Source organism: Rhyacophila brunnea, unplaced genomic scaffold (genome assembly GCF_057557595.1).
Source record: "Rhyacophila brunnea isolate RB1 unplaced genomic scaffold, BYU_Rbru_1.0 scaffold_20, whole genome shotgun sequence".
NCBI classification, from domain to species: domain Eukaryota; kingdom Metazoa; phylum Arthropoda; class Insecta; order Trichoptera; family Rhyacophilidae; genus Rhyacophila; species Rhyacophila brunnea.
This window is the reverse complement of record NW_028232860.1, coordinates 38,087,265-38,110,487: the sequence shown is the minus strand read 5'-3', so window position 1 is coordinate 38,110,487 and position 23,223 is coordinate 38,087,265. Positions and strand designations below refer to the sequence as shown.

General features: G+C 34.0%; 1 protein-coding gene across 3 annotated transcripts in view; it reads left to right on the top strand.

Annotated features, from left to right (window-relative positions):
* Window positions 1-23,223, top strand: part of pnt (ETS transcription factor pointed) — a 429,327-nt gene that overhangs the window by 288,052 nt on the left and 118,052 nt on the right. For all 3 annotated transcript variants that reach the window (XM_085948067.1, XM_085948069.1, XM_085948068.1), the window contains one exon: window positions 14,201-14,317. In XM_085948067.1, the coding sequence (XP_085804193.1) occupies window positions 14,201-14,317 (117 nt within the window). The remainder of the gene's footprint in view (window positions 1-14,200; window positions 14,318-23,223) is intronic.

Sequence of the window (23,223 nt, the reverse complement as noted above, 5' to 3'; positions counted from 1 at the left end):
CCACAGGCGAGGGGGCTGATAGGGCTCTAGCTTAGGGGCTCGGCGTTGTGGGTCGACTAGATAGCAAGACAAACACACATCGCAAATTTGCTCTAGTAGTAAAAAAAAGTCGCCTGCTGCGCTATTTTTCATCATTAATATCTACTTATTAAAATTTTAAAATATGTGATTATGCGATGCATATTTTTATTATTGTGTGTCGATACATGACAACTCCATAATTCAAGTTAACCTTGGAACACCGTTTGGATTGGTAGATAGGGTGCCCGATTCAGGGTGTGGGGGCTATCGCAGTAATGGAGATCATTCCAATGTGAGTGATAATCGTTAAGAAAGTCTCTAGCTTAGAAAAACAAAATTAGAAATTAAAGCAAGCGACAAAATATTTATGTACCTGCAATTTTCATTGACATTGATGACGCAATCGATTCATCAGAAAAATTAAAAGGAGGCCTTGAAATAGTTCAAATCTGTTACGAAATTAAAAAAAGGAAAACCGAAATCTTAAAAATATCGTGTATTTCACAAAAGAGACTTATAGGTACAATGTCATCCTAAGCATAACACACGATCGCTAGCGGAGAGTATTATACTCGTAGGTGACATGACAAACATGAAACAACTGAAGTGTAGGCATTCTTACATGATAAATCGATGACATTTGGAGGATTATATAAGTTAGGTAAATGGATTCAGTCATGAATGGATCCTTCAATTATTGATTGATTATAACAGAATTTAAGATTCCAAGTAGGTATATATTAGATATATATAGCCTAACAGTGGCGAAGGGTGGAGGTAGGCTGTTAAGATCCAACATAAATAATGCACACTAAATTTTGTCAGTCAAACGTATTTGTTTTCATTGAACTAAGACTACAATGTCTAGACTCTAGATAGTGTTTGTTAGTTTTTAAAATTCAATTAAACCCTGCCTAATCCAAGCCACTAGTCAAAAAATATTCGTTTATGTTCAAAATATCTAAAAGTATGCCTTTAAACCATACATAACTTTAGATATTTTCTAGATAGAAGAATATATTAATGGATTATGGTTTGGTTGGGCAGGGCTTAATGAAGTTTAAAAACTAACCAACACCACCTGTAATATGACATTCTTAATTCATCGAAAACAAATAGGTTTGACTGAAAAAGTGGGCACTACTTTTAACGAATCTCCGTAGATTACCTAAACTATTATGGTTTGGTTTAGGCAGGGTTTAATTGAATTTTAAAAACTAATCACCATCTGCAAATTGTACCTATCCTTATTTCAATGAAAACAAATAAGTATGACTGATAAAGTTTAGTGTGAACCATTTAAGTATGTCGAATTTTAACAGCCTACCTCCACCCCTCGCAACTGGTGCCTAACCAATAATAATTGTAAATATAAACGGTAGGTAGGTACACAATATTTATATGTTGGATGATCTGTTGACAAAACTTGACTCTGATTGAATCAAATGTATGTAGGTAGTAGCTTAATTGACTTTTATTGCTCACAACAATGACAAAGTCCGAAGCAATATTCAGCTCTCCATTCACGGCGAAATAAATTTACTTTATATGTATGCAGGTACAGTGTTTATTACTAAATAATAACATATCAACATACTATGATATCAGACGTATACATCGCTTATTATCATTTCACTTATTACTGAGGATGGTGATCACTGAAATTACACGCGTTGCCAACAATCTTCTTCCATCTAGTTGCATTGTAGTGGTTTTGCTACATCTGGAATGCGCACGCCTTCGCAACCTCCCTTCAACGCATTCAAAGATCACTCTTTTCCCCAGGCTGCTCAGATATTTTATGTGACTGAAGAATTACAGAACGTGTTTCTTGCAGTTGATAGGGAGACGTTATTTGATGCCAAGCTCTCCCGGTATACATTGTACACCAATCTACGTATTGGTAACCGGACAAAACAGAACACGATAAAACAGAACATGCCGATACAGAACAGTGACAAAACAGAACATGAAAAAACAGAACAGCCAAGGGAAAATAAAAGATTCATTTTGTTGTATCTATTTATTATTTAAATACGTAGATACTTTTACGTTTTAAATGAAATATATATAAATATTTGTTATATAATCACTGCATGTTGGCCATTTGGTGTAAAAACTTTAATTTATCTGCTTGATTTTGATAATCATACACAACTCCACAAAATTATTAAACTCATTCAAGCATTTTGAACATATTAGATTGATTAAGACGAGATATACATAGCTTGCCGGCAACACCGAGTTGAGTCCCATTTAATTGAGGTTTTCCAGCGATTAGGAATGCAGAAATTATATAATTTGATTTTTTTTTAAATTTTGTTATTAAAAATCTATACCTACAACATAGTGATACGGAAATTTCAATATTTAATATTATAATATTTTTTATTTTTTTATTTAAAGTCATAGTCATATTTATCGCTGTTCTGTATTTTCGTGTTCTGTTTTGTCACCGTTCTGTTTCTTCATGTTCTGTTTATTAAAGGAACTGTTAATTTTTATGTCATTATTGTTTTTTTTATCCCTAAACCCGCCGTGGCAAAACGTCATGTATGCATACATATCTTAAAATTACATTATATTATTATTATATGTACTTAGGTAATAAATCTCCCACATGGATATTCTTTACCTACACTGCAATAGGGGCGATTCTTTTTTATAACTGATTTTTATACAGATTTTATAGGATGACCGTTTTTGGAAAATAAATATCTACCGATGTTTGTGTTGAGAAATGGTGCACCTTGTGCCTAATCATACATATTCTTTAGTGTGTGTACAGTAGTGTACCATGACGCGAAAAAAGGTTGGGAACCACAGAGTTAATTCAATAATAATTACCTACCGAAATGTTTCAGTAAGTGACTTTTCGATGACTAAATAACCAAGGTACGTATTCCACAACTCTTATCTCTCTCTTCTTGGTCGTACACTCATGGCTGAGGATCGTGACTACTTTTTAATTTTGCCATCCTTTGAGCGACCAAGACTTTCCATCCTTCTTGATCTTCCGCTTCTCTCAGGGCAGAATGAATGGTGCCCCCCCCCCCCCCCCAGTCAGCTCTTTCACTAAGTCGCTCCAGCGCGCAGACGCTCTTCCTCTGCTTCGCTTTCTCTGGAAGCCACCCAAAATCACCAGTCTCTCCAGGTTGTCTGCAGAATGCGTCTCAGACATATTGTGGAGAGCCGTTGCTTTATCTGCAGTCTCTTGTATACCTACACATAATATAATCAGAGCCGCTTCGATGATACATCGTCAACTTTGAAAAATACGAAACCAGTCCTGTTTATTATTGCATTAAGTAGAATAAATACTACATATTATTGTGTTTTATTTTATTTAATACAATGTCTTTCCGCTACGAATTGGAGGTTAACATTGTTAAAGAGACTAAATAAATTTTATTAGTATTTAATGAGATTATTGACAATATATTGCGCAGACCGTGTTTAATATTGGTGATATCTCGCGCAGTCGCAGGTGGCTAGCGGTGCGCGTGCGCGAAGGGCAGGTGCATTATCATCTTTATCTCCAACGGATTTTTTTTCATTTTTTAAACCCACAACTCGAAAACAATGCGGATTATTGTTTCGACATGGGTAATTTATCTGGTTTCGAAAAATATTCACAATCCCCCAACATTTTACATACGTATCGTTCCAACGTTAGAAGCAGCTGATTGGTCAATATTGTTGGTTGACTTCGAAAATGTTTTATTTTTTTAATTTTATATTGATTTTATAGTGAGACGTTCAACAACATGACACGGGAATAATAAAGAAATAGTATTAAAACAAGCGCATGAAGCATTGTTGAGTTGGTAAACTCCACAAATATTAAGATCGCTCAGTTTCCATTCCGCTTTTCCTAGATACGCAATGGCGGCCATTTTTATGTTCACTTACTTGAGTGCTGTTTTAAACGGTGCTGTGAAATAATGCTGAAGTGTAGTATGATTAGCTGCTTATCTATACTATATTTGTATATACCCTACATTTTTTTTAAATGTCATAGCAGTAGTGTGAAGTTCTCTGCAAATGTCAATTGAAGCCAACTTAATTTGACCAGTGGTCCTTTTTTGCTTAAATTTCATATATTTAGACTCTATCTCTATATGTAGAAGTTTTTTTTCAGAATCTTATTAAAATAGAATTAAAACCAAAGAAAACGAAGCAGTATCAGAAAGAAAAACAGTATAAAAAGAGTATAAAGAGTAGGTACATACAAATATTACAGTACACAGAAATACACCGAATGAGCCAAGTATCTAAACCCTATTTCAAGATATTATAAAATAACGTCCATCTATATCCTCATGTAAGTGGAATATATCAATGTCCGAAGCGATTTGGTTAAAGACAGTTATTACCAACCCAATTTTCTGTATTGTTTCAACCTCCACCCCAATCGTCACAGAATATGTGTTACCCACTGTTTAAATTATTTAGTGTTTTCGAATAATTTCATTGGATAATATCTATTATAACTTAATTTACCTCTTATTTTTATTGTAAATGTCATGTTATTCTAATTAAGTTAATTTAATTAAAATTTAATTAAAACTAATTAAAATTAATACTATTTCATTTACTTCTCCAATGAATAAGTATATTTTTTTGTAAATAATTTCTCACTAGATCTAATTCGTTGAATGTGAACATGATTGAACACAAGATGATTTCAAAAAAAATAAATCACAAACTCAGCAAACAGATAAACATAGGTATGTGGTTTTATTTTAAAATCAATCTATATTCTGTGAGATAAGAACCTACTAAATAAACTTTGTCGAAAGATTACTTAATAAATCATTTAGACAATGATTGTATTTAGATAAGATTATAATTTATTTCACACTACATAATTTCCATTTAATGAATATTTAATTATTAAAAATAATACGACAAGGCACTATTTTGATTTGTTTAAATAAATTCTTTAGAATGGTATAATTAAATCTGATAATATTGATACATTGTGAACAGGTTTAAATGTCCGCTGTGAAAAAGTCATCTTTTTGTGAACGATCAACAAATTATTGAAAGACGTTTAATGTTGATCTCATATCATAGTTTTTGAATAAATTGTTTTGGTCGGTAGGTGCCGAATTTTGTAATTTCCAAGGATTATTTACAGTTGCGAAAAGAGTTGCCGTAATATACGATTATTTAAATTTTGCTGTGACTTGAAAGGTATAATTTAATTAAGAGCTTTTATTAGTCACAGTAGGAAAGAATGCATTTTTTTTTTTTTTTTTTTTTGTGTCCTCACTCCTATTCTGTTAAATGGCTTTATAATTATTTTGTCTAGCTCTTCCGTCTTTCTTTCTTTCTTCTTTAGACGCCAGTGTTTTATGCACCAGAATCGCTCTCCTCCGTATCCATCCCTTCTGTATTTTCGATACATCGTGTAATCATTGAATTTCAGATAGTCTAATTCAGACCTCAGCCAAGTTTCTGAGATTAATGCTATTGAAATTTTTTGTCTTATTAAGTAGAGTTCTATATCATCCTTTTTTTGCTTCATACTTCTGGCATTCCATTGTTGAAATTTCTCACTCGAAGTATATTTCAAGCGGTAGGTTTAAGTATACCTAGCGTGCTGCCGATTTTATGGACTATAGTTTTTTTTTCAAAAAAGAAAGAATAAAATGAGAAAACATCAATGCTATTTTTATAAAGTTTGCCTCTTCATAATGCTGTTTTTATGATCACGCTCAAACTGTGCATGTAAAATTATATTTTTTTTTTTTTTTTTTTTGTGATTTTACCGAGGCTTTGACTGCGACTCGCTGTCATATCGCCTCTTCTCTTCTAGAAGGGGATCCTTCGATCAGGTCCTCACTCCTATTCTGTTAAATGGCTTTATAATTATTTTGTCTAGCTCTTCCGTCTTTCTTTCTTTCTTCTTTAGACGCCAGTGTTTTATGCACCAGAATCGCTCTCCTCCGTATCCATCCCTTCTGTATTTTCGATACATCGTGTAATCATTGAATTTCAGATAGTCTAATTCAGACCTCAGCCAAGTCTCTGAGATTAATGCTATTGAAATTTTTGTCTTATTAAGTAGAGTTCTATATCATCCTTTTTTTGCTTCATACTTCTGGCATTCCATTGTAAAATCCTAATTTGTTTTTTATTATCCATTTTGCTCCAGAACCTCCCCTAGAATTTCCTTTAAGTGTCCTTCTTTGAATTTTTTGCATACCCAGTCCACTGCTTTAATTATTAGTTGTTTAATGATCTGCTGCCAGTCTCCCCCTTTCAGCAAGACTTTCATAATTTCTCCCATCGCGTTAACCTCTGTCTTCCCCTTTGAATTTTTCTTATTTTTTGTAGGCTTTACGCTACTACCTGTAGATATTATTGTTGAGCCTGAAGCTTCTACCACCGCTTCTTCTTTCTTTTTGTTTTCCTTAGTTTTTTGAATTGTTTCGCTTTCATCTCTTCCTACGATTTTTTTTTGTTTTAATATGTCAGCATAGCTATTATTTAACATATTTTTTTTTGCTTCCTTGAAAGGTATGTTCATTTTTTTCATTGCTTCTTTGCAATTCTTTTCCTCTTGCCACTTTGGGCATTTTTGGCTGTTTGCCGCGTGGTTACCTTTGCAATTGATGCACGTAATTTCCTCATTTTTTTCGCAGGTTTTGTGGTTTTCACCACACTTAGGGCACGTTTCTACTGTACGTCCGCAATTGTTCGCGATATGCCCATATCGCCAGCATTTGTAGCATTGCATAACCCTGAATACATACGGTTCTACAGCAAAAGAGACTCCATATATGTAAATTGTTCTCGGCAATATTTTCTCCCCAAATTTAATACTGACTGACGAGGTCTTTGTCAACTCTCCTGTATCACCTTTTCTTGTCAACCTCTTAAGGTTGATTACTTTTGCATCACTTTTGATTTCCATTTGCAGTTCTTGGAGGTCCATATCAATATCGACTTTTCTTATTACTCCATAAGAGCAGGAGTCATTCTCTTTGGTCACAAAACCGAGATCTTTGAGTTCTCCAGCTTGTTTCACTTTATCTGCTTCTTTTTCGTCTTCTACTTGGATGTACGTCTTTAAATTTTTATTGTAAATTTTCTGTACTTTTACTCCTGCCTTATGCAGCATCTGCGCTATTTTCAATTTTAATGGAATTTTACTTCCCGTCGCTATCATGACGATGTTTTGGTTTCCCTTTGGAGTGACCCCAGAGTCTCTTCTGGGTTTTTTTCCAGAGGTCACCGTCTGCCATTCTTCTTCTTTTTCTCCAACCACTTCCTCTTCATCATCGTTTCTTTTCTTCTTCGTTTTTTTGGTTTCATTCACTTCCATCGTGGTGTTTTCCATTTTATTGCTTTTGCCGTTCACGCGGTCTTGGAATTCGCGCAACAGTGTGAACAAAAAGCGGTGTGGACAACCCCTCGCTTCACAGCGTTTGACGCACTCCCCGCACAAAGTGCACTATCCGTGCAACAATAAATATTTTTCACTTTTTCTCAAGCACTGGCACTGATTGTCAAAATCACATGGGACCACACATGTTGAGTTTATTGTCATATTCATTTACAAACAATATTATTTTTGTTGTATCCCGTATTTATAACCGTTCGCGAGTAACCAGGCGAATAGCGTCCCGAATACGCAAGCGAAGTTGTACAACCTCACTCCACCGCTGTTGGCTTCCGACTGAAAAGAATGCATTTTAAAATTAGCTACTTAGCGATTGAAATAGTAACATTTGTATTGTTTTAATGGTGACAAGTCTTTTCTAGAGATACACGAAAAACAGTGGCGGTGTCTGGTGGTTAAATAAATAACATATAAATACAATACTTATTATATTATTAACTAAATTATTGTAATCGGCAAAGCAATCATTGGCAAAATGAATTTCTGTTTGCTATTAAAATGTTAATAATACAATTGTTAATAATGGATCTGCAACACTGCAAATAAATTATAAATGCAAGCGCAGAATTACTGCATTTTAATTTCCATCGCAATATATTATAATATGTACCATGTGGTGCGAAAGCTTTTAAGCGGTTGGAACAGTGAATTTAATAAATTTGTTAAATTAAATCTCTTTGAAATTTGGTTATCGGATATAATATAGCTACAATTCGTGACTAATCGATTCAAATTTCAAACAGGTGCTACTTATGTTTACGCACATTTTCATCCCAATAGTTATAGCTCAACCTATATCAACATTTTTTTCGTTTAAATGAAAAAATATGATTAAAAATTAAAAAATATTATGTATTTGGATTTACATAACATATAATTATTAATTCTATTACCAATAATGCCACTTTTGTTTTAAAAAAATACGTATTATGTAAGTAATATCAGATTTTCACTGTCGGCTTTTGGATAAACACCTTGAATTATCAACAGTAGGTACACAGTAAATACCCATTTAAAACTATTTATTAAGATAGATCTAAATAGAGACATCGTTTTGTAAAGTTAACTATATATGAAAGTAAGTACTCTTCTTATTTATGTGACGTCTTCGTGGAGGTTCGTTAATTAGTTAATTAGAGGTCGTCCATAAATTACATTACTCGTTTTTATGCAGGTACCTGTTGTTTGACCCCCCCCCATTCTTTCACTATTAAATTTCGTCTCGACATATTTCAACCCCCGTCTAAATTTATCACACTTACGTATTCCCTTTAGTTATTTTTTTTATAGCGTCTTATTTTCGACATCCCCCCTGCAACCTCTTATATTAGGCGTCATATATGGACGGCACCTTATTGTTTAAGTCGATGCAGGTGCTTCAGCTAAGAAATACACCCGTCCTTATGTATCTGTCACCCCCTGTAATGTATGGATTAAGTGAAGCAACCCATGTTCTTCATTCCCCATGATTTCATCAAAGATTTTGTTTCCTGACAATTACTGGACTTTTATTTGGTGTTTGTTAGTTACAATATGTGATAATAACCATATTGTTATATTATGACGTATTGTATTATCTATTGTCGTGGTGGTAGGTACCTACTAATAGTTGGATAATTATCATTTCAAGTATTAACTTTATTGTTTATCTAGATTATTTCATATTTATTTTGCGACCTAAAAGTTGGGTTCTCGTTTTCGATTCCTGTATCTCTGTGAGGGTGAATTCAGCGATTGGTTTGTTCCACCTCCATTTCCATGACTAATTCAACGAAGTTATTCATATACTTAATAAATTTATAGTCACCTGGTTTTTTTCATTAAATATTAACCTATGTATGTGTTACTTTTATGGTAAACTGAACTCTTAGTGCATTTGACAAAATTATAAAAGGGACATGTAAAACAGTGGAGATACTTATAAAAGTCCCTACTATATTAATTAACCTCCTAATGAAATTGTATGTTATTTTATCACTTTGCTTTGTACCTACTATTCCTACAACGGATATATGCCAACAAAATGATTAAAATTTTATGTACACTTTCATAGATATGGAACGACTATTAGCACCGCAGGCGAAAATTTCGTCTTCTCCTAGAAATCTACTATTAAATATTGTATTATTCACATTCCTTCCTTAATTTACTACCCCCTTATAATGTACTTACATAATAATATAGATTTCTCTATAAATTCCTATGGACTATTCGGTGTTTCCTGAATACTATAATTCATTATTTAATAATTAACATAACACTCTTTCCCATGTCTATGTGACCTAATTCTATATTAGTAGATATATTAATATACTCACATGATTTATTTTTTTAAACTGTCACTTGGCATTCGATACAAATATAATTAAATTGTTACTATACTTGTTTCATTCACTTATTTAGCTGTATCAAGTAATCTGTGGACAACGCTTATTATATGAGCAAAAAACAGGTGTTAAATAGTTATTATGTATGGTGAATACCACTTAATAAAATAATCATAATTATCTCCAACTAAACGCCCTATCTCTTTTAAAATGATTATTTACATTAATAACAACGGTTACATTACATAGATATAGAATTCTACCGAATACGAGTGTCACTGCAAGAATGGTAGAACGTCCATCACTAATAGCCCTTACGCTTTGCCGTTTTTAGAAGCGCCATTAATGCCACATTTACATACATTTAGATGTGACGCGTACAGACCTACAAACTTATCTTAAGAATGGATGGGGGGGGGGGCACAGTCGAAAACTACCTAATCAAGACTCGCAACTGGACAGAATCTGACATTCGAATGACGTTTTCAAAATGGTGACCATATGGTAGTTTAGGTGACCATATGGTAGTAGTACCAGTGTACCATTTTTGACCGTTCTTTAGATACGTTTTTAGGACTACATGCTTGACGAAAAAGTGGCGCCATTTTTGGTGCTCACGCGTAGCCGGCGCTTATTGCACGTATCAATAACGTTTATGTGGAATGACACTACATCCGTAGACCACGGGCTCGTCTCCCACATCTGGATAGTCATATGTATTTTATTTCTTCTTTCAATATCTACACACCGGTTTGTAGAGCCAAGGATAATAATAAAATATCTATTCGCGAGATGTTGCGAAATGATGATGGTTGTTAGAGATAAATAAGAAAATCAATTGAATAATTATGTATGGATGTTTAAATAATGTCTAATTATTGTGCTTATATGAAAAATATCCATCGAACAATCCAATTAGATACAGGTCTCATGTAACGTAAGCTATGTCTCACACATGTTGTCGGCGGCAGCTGTTGTTTGCTGCAACTTGCAACCTGCCGTCGTCTTCAATGTATATTTCTTGCCAGTTGCGATTCTACATTCTCCCCCACTCAATAAATTAAACATAATGCGCATCTTACCCTGGAAACTTTGCATTTTCTGCCTCGTCCGAAATAATCATATCATTAGGTACACCTATAGATATGTTATATTATGAAAGGTATTTTGAATTATTTTGAGCGATTACCTACACGTATATAAAAATTCAAAATATATAAAACTGTATCAGAGATAGAGATTGCAATACCGAATAAAAATATTAATACCGGTATTACGGTTTTTTCTATTGGATATTGGTAGTAATTCTGGTATTCGTGAAATATATGGAAAACTCAGCTAGCAATAAATATTTTTATAAAAATATTTTTAAAATATGTACTAATATTTTATAGCAAAACTATCTAAATAAATAGGTACATATTATGTAAACCTTAAAAAATATGTAAATGTATGCTGATGTTTACAAATACATAATAGAACTATTGACTCTTTCTTTTTCTATTCAATAAATTTATATTATAAAGTGTTAAATATAGTAGAGGTGTATGTGACCTGAAAAGTAATTGGTAATTTCACCTAACGTTGTATTAGTTTATTGCACTTATTAGAGAGCAATTTCTTTACTTTTATCCCGTAAAAGCTAAAATCGAACACACCGTCTCTCACTTTTTTCGTCAACAAAATAAAATTTCTCCATTATTGTATAAGCTACACTTTAGTTGATAAACATGAAAAAAATAGGCACGTGCAAGTCCATTATAGTCTATAGGTAATTATTATTAGATCATGAAATATTCGCCACTAGGACTGAGGTTCCTATTGATTATAGAAACGAATCGTATTTAACCGCGATTTCACATAAGTCTAAAAATACTGTTAAATCTTTTTGGTTAATTAATAGATCCTGTTTCCTCTTTCAATACCGAATATATCGGTATTGTCTTATTTGAAATACCGATATTTCGGTAAGTATCGAAAAATACTGGGATACCGGTATTGCAATCCCAAATCAGAGAGCCAATGTATCGTAAGTAATAAAATAACGGTTAATTAATTTTTTCAGCCGTTTGATGTCTGTGGATTCTCGTATTTTTGGTTTTATGAATATTAAATATAATATTATGTTATGAATAGACTTAAATGGTGAATTACGTTACATTTTTTTGTCTGTAACGCATAAGCTGTCTCTCTCTGACGCACGTACACTTATATGCGAAAGTGTTTGCATCTTTATTGCGCGATCGCATAAACACAACACGCAAGTTTCATCCCTCTCATGCGCGTCATACTTAATCGCTTAGTCACATATATGCATTTCGCTCATACGCTTACTCACGTAAATACACCTATTTTATCGAAATAGATATCTACCAATTTATAGGTATTATTACTCTATATTGCCTTTGCTTATGATACAAAAAATACTATTATTGAGTGCATCATCACTTGGTATTTTTTTCTAGTAGATATAATATAAACATCTTCGATTTATAGAACCATAGATTATTTGGATACCTTATTTAAAATGTAGCTATGACGCTACCTGAGAATAACTAGTTATTAATTAATGAATGTATTTATTGTCAAAACGATTATTTTTTATAAGCCAAAAACAGATTATCTGCCATCAAGATATAAGATAACACTTAATATAAATAAAATAACAATTAACTATTGATTATAATATTTCGCTTGGCTTCCCAGTGAGATTCGTGTATAATCACTGAGATTCAAATCTATAGTATCCTAGTCAAATAATAAATAGGTATACCTACTTACATAAGTATCGTGTAATTAAAATAATTAAATCATAATGTGCTATTAAATAAATAAATAAAAAGTCTATCCGTGTACGTTATTATTTTTTTAATTAATTTATTTGCCAGAGATCAAAAGCTACAACATCATTATCTTTAATGGTTTTTCCCCCGATGCAAATATTAATTATTTATTTTGGCAGCCTAATATAATAATATCTGATCAATATACAATATGTTTTTTTTTAATCTTCGTATGTGCTTCTTACACTATGGGATTAATAATGATTTTTGTGTTAAATTTGATTTTGTATCTTGATTAGGTATATATCAAAAGATTCAGTATTTTTCAAAGTTTACATGAAGATAACTTTCATTCAAGACATGGGTATTCAGACGGATTTATGTGAAAGTGACGCTAAAAGGGGGTACTACGTGTAATGATTAATTATTGTATCACAGAGTTAATTGAAGCAAATTGAACTGTTCTCCGCTAAAATTCACCTAATTCAAAAAATCATTAATTGTGCTTATATTGCCAAGTTAAACCCGGATACCTACATAAATAGATGGTATTTTTTTTATTGATTAAGTACTACATTTATTTATCATTTATAAAATGAAACTTGTTCGACTTGTCCCGGAATCAAATAATTATTGTAATGTTGCCATAACTGCGTGTGAAAGGACAGTTGTCGACAATTCTGTATCTTCTTCTTATTGTGCCATCCCCTAACGGAGGTCGGCCACCATCAAGGCGATCTTATCTTTGTCGTCTGCTACCCGGAACAGTTCGGTGGAGCTGCACTCGTACCAATCACGGAGGTTCTTAAGCCACGAAATGCGGCGCCGTCCTCTGCTACGCTTCCCATTGATCTTTTCTTGAATGACGAGTTGGGGAATGCTGTATTTTTGTCCTCTCATAATGTGGCCGAGGTATTGTAGTTTCCTGGTTTTGATACTACGTAGAACTTCTCGGTCCTTCCCCATTCGATTGAGAACTTCAACATTTGTCTCCCGGTCAGTCCAAGGAATTTTGAAGATGCGTCTATACAGCCACATCTCGAAAGCTTCAAGTCTGCGTGACATCTCTTGGTTTAGCGTCCATACTTCCATACCATAGAAAAGAATTGAGAACACATAACAACGTACCATACGCAGTCTCAGACCTAGGTTAAGATCTCGATTGGTAAGGAGGCGTCTCATTTTGAGAAAGGCGCTCCTTGTGATCTCAATTCTAGTTTTTATTTCCTGAGACTGGTCCCATTTCTCATTGACCCATGTACCTAAATATTCTGTATATGTTGGTGAATAATCACAAAGAAATCGCAAACAGCATTAGGTATTGGTATCCTACGTACATTAGGTACCACGAAACGTCAAAACAGGCTGCCAAATACGGCGGATATAATATATTATTATTTCTTCCATCTTGAGCATTTTTAAATACCAACTTAAACCGGTGTCTAAAAACGATAGATTTAACGCTATACGCCGGATGCGTATTTTACAAGCTAAATGCATATTTAAAAACACTGATACTGGCAGGCTTAGTAACGTAGATTGTACACACTAGCCTGTTTTCTTGTTTTACACCTTGTAAAACTATTCATTTTAATGATAGGTACATGCAATGTTTATGGAAATCTAATATTTTTTTTCTTATTGTTATTTTGCAGACATCCCGGCCCAAGTGCCGCCGCTCACTCCCGGCACCAACAAGAAGATGACGGAGGCGCTGAAGGCCTCCTTCGCATCTTGGGAGAAAGAGCAGATCAGACTAAACATCACCAAAGGTAAGCAATCAAGTGTATTACAACATCTAAACTGTACTATTCATGCATTTTACTGACTTACAGAATAAGTATGTATGTTACAAGTCACGCAGCAGTATGTACTTCTATCATCAATCTGTACGTAGGTGTATACCTAATATTATGTCACCTGCGGCGTTTAAACAATGTTTTTTTGCATTTACTACACGGCTTTAGAAGAGAAAAGAGTTACCAACGTAATACAATAGTTATTTTTTTTTAATTTACGTACAATTTTCGCTCAAGCGGATTATATGGGCCTACAAAGAGTAGAGATTATAATATTAACATACATTTGTGTGAGGAATGGTTCTTACTTGTTAGCCATTCGCGATCAATAACACATTGAAAGTGCATCATGTTTTATTTTGCCCACGGTTTCATAGACGGTGTTCCACGGTAGACGCTATAAAATTTGTTGTAGTTTTATTATACCATAAGTCATTTGAATGAGTTTTACGCCTTTTCTTGTTGCCAACTCAATAAAACCGCGGAAATAAACAGATTTATATGTACCTATTGCTTTTTCTTAATAGTGAACCGTCCAGACTGAGTGTTGCCGATTTGAGAATGTTTTCAACCCCAGTTGGGCTACTAACAAGGATAGCTAACTTTTTTATGTTGTGGAAAGAAAGTTGAAGTGTCTTTTGTATAATATATGGATGGTTTAATTTACACACCTTAAACGTTATTAAAAAAAAACATCTCAATATGATCCTCATAGAGCACCTTCGCATTTTTTCAAAATAAGCAATATCATGTTTCACATTAATGGGTCTGTAATATCAGTATTTACAGCATCAAAAATTATTACTCCGTAATAATAAATCTCAATTTAAAATGTTCCAAACCGCGTGTAATACGTTAACCGGCAGTATGTATTTATGCGTGCCTATCTATCCTAATGCATCATTCATTTTAAATGCCTAGTACACTGCATTTTACAGGGGAATTCCGGTAAATATTGGAAAGTGTAATAGTATTATTTCCGGACCGGTTTCATCCATTTCCAAGGAACGTTCTCATTACTTTTATTTGCTTTGTATAGGGTTTTTTGGGAATGGGACAACTGGACGCCAGGACAATTGGGCGCCGCACTGTCGAATGTAATAAATAGACATTCGTTGCGATTTTATACAAAAAGTAGACGAAGAATTTTAATCAGTTTCTATCTGCTACTTAACTCATTTTGCTCTTAACATAATGTTTTTTATTGCGGATTGAGAATTATTATGTCTGTGACTTTATATAAAAATAAAAGAACTCTCTTCTCGTTAGAACGTAAACCTATGCACAATTCAATCATTATTTACGTGTGCATATTTAAATTCTCACCGAGTATTAACTAATAATATAATTATTTAAATTTAAAAAAAATATTAAATATATATTTTAAAAGAACTACTTACCTATAACTCAAGAACGTCTAGTTTTTTTAGTTTCTTTTTTAGTTTTATTCGATTGCGTGGCGTCCAGTTGTTCCGGCGCCGAATCGTCCAAGACCCGTTTTTTAGAAGTTTGTTTTTAGAATTGGAAACACTTTTTCCAGCGACAGTCAATTTGACATCTGACAGCTGATTTGTACTCAGTTTGGTTTGCCATTTCACCATGAATAAACTTACGCCAGAACAACGCTTGCAAAGCTTTTCGAAAATCGTTGTTACCGATGATGACAGAAATGATACCGGCCAGAGCGTTACAGTCAATGTAGAGCGCTATATTATATCCGTGATTACTGATTTTTTCGTTCCCCAAATGGCATTAATGTGGAAGAGCTGTGTTTTCAACAAGATGGCGCAACATGCCACACAGCGCGCGCTACTATGAATTGCCGATATACGACCCCAGCTGCAAATTGCAAAATAGCAAAATTGGATTTCCAGATTGCGTTTTCTTGGAGCCCATATACCCGAAATCATATTTAAACACTAATAGCATAACATTATCCTTCCAATAAAGCCAATACCATGGCCATTACCATGATTTGTATGTGTTTTATTTTATTTTAAACTTATACCTATACCTCTAAAAAATACCCTATAGTTCGCTCAACTTGGGGCTTGTCTCAGCCAGTATTCAACAGGTGGAAATGGTTGTCGCTAGGGCATCCAGTTAAGTAGAGCTGCCACTCTGTCAATAAATGTCTCAAACAGTAAAACATTTCAAATGCTAAAAGAACATTTTGTTGACCATAAATGTATTGATTGAAATTGATTACACAGAGAGGTTAATTTTGGAGTTTCAAGGAGTAATTAAGTGAAGTGGTCTCTACTAGCTTTTAAAAAATTGGAGCTTTTTCATTGGTCCAGAGAATGGAGCCGGTACTCTTTCGGCGCTAATTGCCGTCATCAGATGCACACACGGAAAAACGGGCCGGCTCTAAAAAGTGATATGCGAGATCCAAACTGTTTGTTGCTCTCTCGGAGATGTCCGCGGCTATTATCTGAGTTGTGACCATCCATTTTCGACGACAATAATATTATACTAATTTACATTAGCATTTTTATTGCCAGATCAACATTTTTTTGATACGTATCTGGACAAAGTAACCAAATTTAAATTTTAAACCACCTCAGATACTAAAACAGAAAGATACACGAACCCGCATTCATTGAATTCACGCCAATATGCTTTACCGATTGAGCCATCTGCGTCCTACCTAATTACGACGAATTTAGCTAGTATTAATACATCCAAAGCTCTTAACAAATTGTGTACATTTTGGCAACCGGTTTTGTGTTTGAATCAAGGTAGTAGGTACCTATCAATAATACGTGCTTATTTACCTTGATTCTCCAAATCTCTCTCCAAATTTTAGTTTTGACGTACTTACACTTGCTAATACAATAAACTATTTTTTTATTATTATTCATATCGTGAATTTCTTAATTTAAAAAAACAGTTAAATTATATTATATCTAAGTGATGCCTAAATTTTGTATCTACATTATTTTAAGTTGCAATGACTTAGCAGGTACTTATTCCTAAACTTTTGCTAAACAATTAACTCTTCTTCACTCTTTGTTATGGTGTGGACAATTTTGATTACTTTTTTTAAAATAGTAGTTCCTGCACACCTTTTTTATTTTTAATGGTAGGTACCATTTTTTCTGCCTACTTGTTTATTTTCTTATCTTAAATGACCAATTTTTGTCATTTTGACAACACCGAGGAATCAGCGTATTCAATTGTCCCCAAAGCCCACTATATAATAGTCCGGCCAATGAAATTAGGTAATATGGACGAAGCATCTGGAAAAAAAATGACACTCACTTTTTTGTCGGGTCTGCCGAATGGCATAATCTGTTCTAACGCCATTACAATAAAGATGATATTGCTATAAATTCCCGATGCTTTTTGTCGGGTCTGCCGAATGGTTCGGTTCGAACGGGTTCGCTCAAATGAACTTTAAGACTAGAAACACTGTTCTAACGCCATTACAATAATGGTGATATTGCTATAAATTCCCGATGCTTAATATCGCATAATGGAAATTACGTAACGCCTACCTATACATGTGCGAATATCGCTATGCGCGAATTTACTTGCTAGCTACTGTATTGAATGCGTTGTCCATTAATAATGTCATTGAGTCCGGCCGTGACAGAAGATAGTGCTAGTTTTTTTTCATACTTTGAATGCAATATGGTGAACCGTTTGTAGAAAATGGTAAATTTTGAACAAAATGTGCATTTGAAAATCTTCATTTTTTGCGAACAGGTTACTGCATTGCATTCGAAGATAATCAATGTCTACCACATTAATTCGCAATTCAGTGCCACCTGAATATTAAGTTGTCCCATACCTGCAGCGAAAGTCGTGGGATTTCAGAGTAATGATATATAGAGAGCGTCTATTGTTCGGCAAAATGATGCCGTGTTTCTTCCGACCTTGTCCGATCCTAATAGGATCATATGGGCCTCCACAGAGTAGAGGTTTGTAGATATTAACAGATTTTGTTTTTTACGAGAAATGGATGTCAGCCACTTGCTCAACTTATTAGGTCCATACCCTGACTCACACACAAATCGAAAAACAATATGTGTACTTGCACTTGCCAGACCCAGGATTCGAACCTGGGAACCACGGCGTGATAGTCCAACGCTTAAGCCGCGCAGTGTTGCTTGCGTAGGTATAACGCACAGTAGAACCTCGATATTATTATTATCAAATTAACTATGAAACGTTATACCATCGTGTTGCTTCTCAGTGTGGCTACCAAATTTAAACACAACATAGTTAACCATATTATGTTCTACTAAAATAACTAAAAATAATTACCACTAACTTGTTCAGGCCTTGCGTGGGACCCTTAACGCCTGCATCATTACATCAGGACTTTTGGTCACAATACCCTATCGGAGTCGTGTATGAACAAAATTTCACCGGCGATTACCGGCAGTTAATTGTGGCAGTCAGACCTCGCGAGCAGTTATACTTTTTAGAGAGATAAAGCTATTTCGAGAGGTCAACAGGAAATGTGAACCGTTCGCCGTGTTTTATGAACGGCCGTGCATGTGTGTGTATAATCGCATCATGCGTGTTTCGCTGTGTTTGTGTTGCTGAGTAGGTGTCCACTCATTAGTAGGCTTGCCCCGCGGACGTGGTCTATTTCAGTGATGGGAAACCGGCGCTGAGTGTAAAACAGCAGGCAGCTATGTGTAGGTGAATCTTGAATTGAGATAGGTGGCTCTGTTGTTGTTGTTTTTTTTTTTTTTTTTTAACTTTTGGAATGTCTTTAGGTGATCTCTTCACTTAATTTTTTCAGCATTTTTGTATCAGATTGTGTTACTTGTGTTACCCACTATGGCCGCGCGGCTTAAGCATCGGCCTATAGCGTCGTGGGTCCTAGGCTCGAATCCTGGGTCTGGCAAGTTCACATACTTATTGTTTTTCAATTTGTGTATGAGTTATGGACCTAATAGGTTGATCAAGTGTCTGATATCCATTTCTCGTAAAAACTAAATCTGTTTATACAAACCTCCACTACGTGGAGGCCCATATGATCTTATTAGCTCGGACATGGTCAAAGAAGGAGACTTATTACAATTTTTAATTTTGCCTCTACGTGCTCCTCTCTCCCATCCCATGTATACTCTTAACTTAATGTAAATAAAATCATAGCGCATTTGAGTGCATAGCGTACACCTCAGTATTGGATAACTGCTCCTGAGACATTCCCTGTCATAAAAAAATGATACCTCACATTCAAACATGGGATTCCGTGATACGTCTGATTAGACCGTGTGTAGTTTGGTTCAATGTCTTCATGCAGCCTTCGCACAATGATGCCGAGTATACTTTTATATTGTAAGCTTCTGGACATTCCGCATGGAGTTGAATGCTACTCCAATCATTGAGTTAAGTTTGCATAGTGCCATCCTCGGTGGCGTGCATCCCCATAATAAGTATTTTTAATTATATGATATGATTCTTGGAAAGGCTATATTTATATGTTTACTAGGAACATTGGTGGTTCGAATTTAGTGTTTTTTTTTTATTGCGGAGGTCTCAAAATCATTCAGAGGCGCTTGCATCCATTCAGTTAGCTTAAATTCTATGGTAAACTATTTAGTAGTATTTCTGTATAGTAAGACTCCCATCGGTTTATTAACTACATATTATAATATTACCTACAACTAACATTGTTACCCATATTAATTGATGTTCCCCTATTTTGTAATCGTGTATTTTTCAGCACAAACAACGCAATTGGCAATTCGCCACACTAAACTTTAGGTTTTGCATCACTGATATTTGCTACAGAAAAAAACAATTTTCCACGATCATAATAAGTACACTATTTGATTGGATTGAACTAAGCTCGTATACTTTCGGTATCTAATCGTTCTTAAGTTGACCCTAGCAAATTGTTTAGAAAACAAATAGCTGCACAGGTGAGTATTTTCGTAGGTAACTTGATTGCGAGGAAAAGCTTCATTATTTTGCCGCGCCCACTGAAAGTAGATATTTCAATGTGGCGCTATCTAACTAATCACACTGGGCGTCATAGTCTGACAAGAAATAAGGCAGTATCCATGTACATTCAGTTAAATCGCATTTTAGTGCCCAAGACTTGGGTAGCTGTTCCTGAGAAATTTTCTCATTAAAAATACGTCTGATTAAGACCGGGTGTGGTGCGGGGTGAGTGGTTTTGTGGGACTATTAACTTACTCTTAATGTGTACGAAAAGTAAACATCCTTCTCTTGTCGATCAGGGAACACAAAATAATGTATAAAAAAGTGGGATAAATGTTAATTTTAATAATATGCATTAAAGTGTGTGACAACATTTAGTTGGCGTTGTAGTATCTTATTCCATACGGCATACACAATGTGTATTTTTTCAGTTTCAAAGGAAGTGCCAACATTTAATCATATGCAAATACATAAAGGTACAATCAAGAGAAATAATTCAACTATGTTCCTTTTATAACAATAATTATAAAAAAGTTTAATATGTAAACTGAAATTATTTTTTTAAGTTATCTAACTTATATGTTATTAATTCAGCACGTTCATCGCAATTATAGATAAGTGTTTCATTTTAGATTTAGAATAATACCTTTTATGAATTTCCTACAACCACCACTAAAATTATTTTGTTGAAATTTCTCCAACGAATTTTCCCCCTCATTCTCGTACCCCCTGATATATCGTTATAAAAATTTGTTACCTCTTTAAATTCAATCAAATCATATGATTGTCGGTATCGGCTGTTTTTTCATTTCAGAGTTCAGGAAAATACCCTCCCTCCTTGAGTCCTTAGCATATGTAGGTACAACGCTGCCTCAGTACAGGGGTACACTATTTGACAAAATGTCGGTTTTAATTTATGAATTACAAAATATGGAGAATCAGTTGAAGTTTCTGGGCAAGGCTGCACTATTTTTGTAGAAAATTATTTTACCATAATATTTCAGATAAATTTGTATGACATCAACATACATATCAAAGGAGTATGATTATTGTTTTAGTGCAATTCTACACTTTATTACATAAATTGATTTAATTTAAATATGGGAGGGCATTTAGGGTGGTTCTGTATAATTTTAGATTGAATGTTATTTTTTAGGATATTTACATAATAATAATATATAAATTCTTTATAAAAATATCTAATTACTCTCTTATTGGTATTCAAAAACTTTGACAGCCATTTTCTCCCAACAGGTTTTTGTCAAATTGTACCCTTACTGAGGCGGCGATAAGTTGCCCTTCGTAGGTTTACAGCGTAACAAATTTATACGTGAATATTATAATATAATAATATGTATTGTGATGGTTCTTTAAAACTATGGTAAACATTTTGCAAAGCCTGAAAAAGATTTATAGGTAGGTTTCAGAAAACATTCTCGCCAATTGGATGACTTCATTAATTATTAGGTGCCTATCAACTTTATATGGGGACTAAAGCAATATGTGTCTACATTGTATATGTTCCTAAATAATTATAGATGCCAACATAAAGCTCCTGATAATTAGCAAGAACTTGCATACATCCTTGGATGGACTTTTCGTCTAAATTTACTTAATAATTTGTTCTTTTTTTGTGATTTGCGTTATTCAAATTTATTTATGACGTATAGGTAGTTGGTAAACTTTATCAATTACAAATTCAAGACGTTCACAACTTGACCAGGACTCGAACATATAAATAAACAGTATTTAAAACTACAGAAATTATAAGCAGTATTAGATAAACAGTAGATACCTACAAATAATAAATGCAAAAATTATATAAGTAGTAAGTGTTTACATGGAAGTACGCCTAATGAGTTACGTAAACCCTATTTTTAAAATTTATTAAACAACGTGTTAAACTGAAAATTTAAATTAATATATTCTTATTCAATGTACCAAATGGTAAATTCTTATGATTGAAAATAAATAATTTTCCAAACCTCAACACCTATTTTTAAAAATCCTGGAAGAAAGGGTAGGCCGAGTGAATTGGAGGTGTTTCAAATTTTGCAAAGGTAAAGCGACCAGCTTTCTAGAGCCAGTGATATTATAGTCACTATAATAATTAATTTCAGGGTAACCATTTAACTATGGATATGCGCAGTTGTAATTTATTTCATTATTTAATTATTGTTACGGTTGTTATTGTCAACTGTAAGTACTTACTCACACCAAGTCTATTGCATCGCTTTACCTTGCTCGGCGCCACTCCGTTTGTATATTGTTTCGTGACAAAAAAACCGAACCTCATAGAATTGTAGTATCTTTATGCTAACACAATTTTATTGAGGTGTTTACTATGGTGAACTTGGAAACAGCGTCGATGGCACAATAATAATTATTATATTCAATTTGCATGATTCATAATAGGTGGACCGATAGCTCAAATAGTAAGAGCGCTCACGCGAACGGTGATTTTTATTTCTAGGTTATTTTTGTTTTCCGAGATTTTTGTAAAATTATGTATTTTCAATAATAATTATTGATTGTAATATTTTCCACGGTTTAAATAAATTAATTCCTTCCTGATAATTCGCGCGAGGTGAATACGTAGGAGTTAAACCAGGTAAGTCACAATTCTATAATTTATTTAAAGGCAAACCAGGATTCGTATATATTATTATTGTTACCAATATCCGTCTGCCAGTTTCAAGTTATCGCCTTCAAACAATACAAAATCGGCCGTCTTCACTTTTTGAATATTAAACTGCCACCAATCTCGCGCGATGAATATAGATTGCGTTTTGACATCCCCCCTCTTGTATCTTTCCCTTTCGGTACCGCGAGGGGATCATGATACCCCGGTCGGGGAGCGGGGGGCTCGACATCCGGTCCGCACAATAGACATATCGTTTTTTTACACTTTTCATGTATTCATTATTGAAAATCAGTGAATAGAACTTGTCCTCACTTCCGGTCGGCGC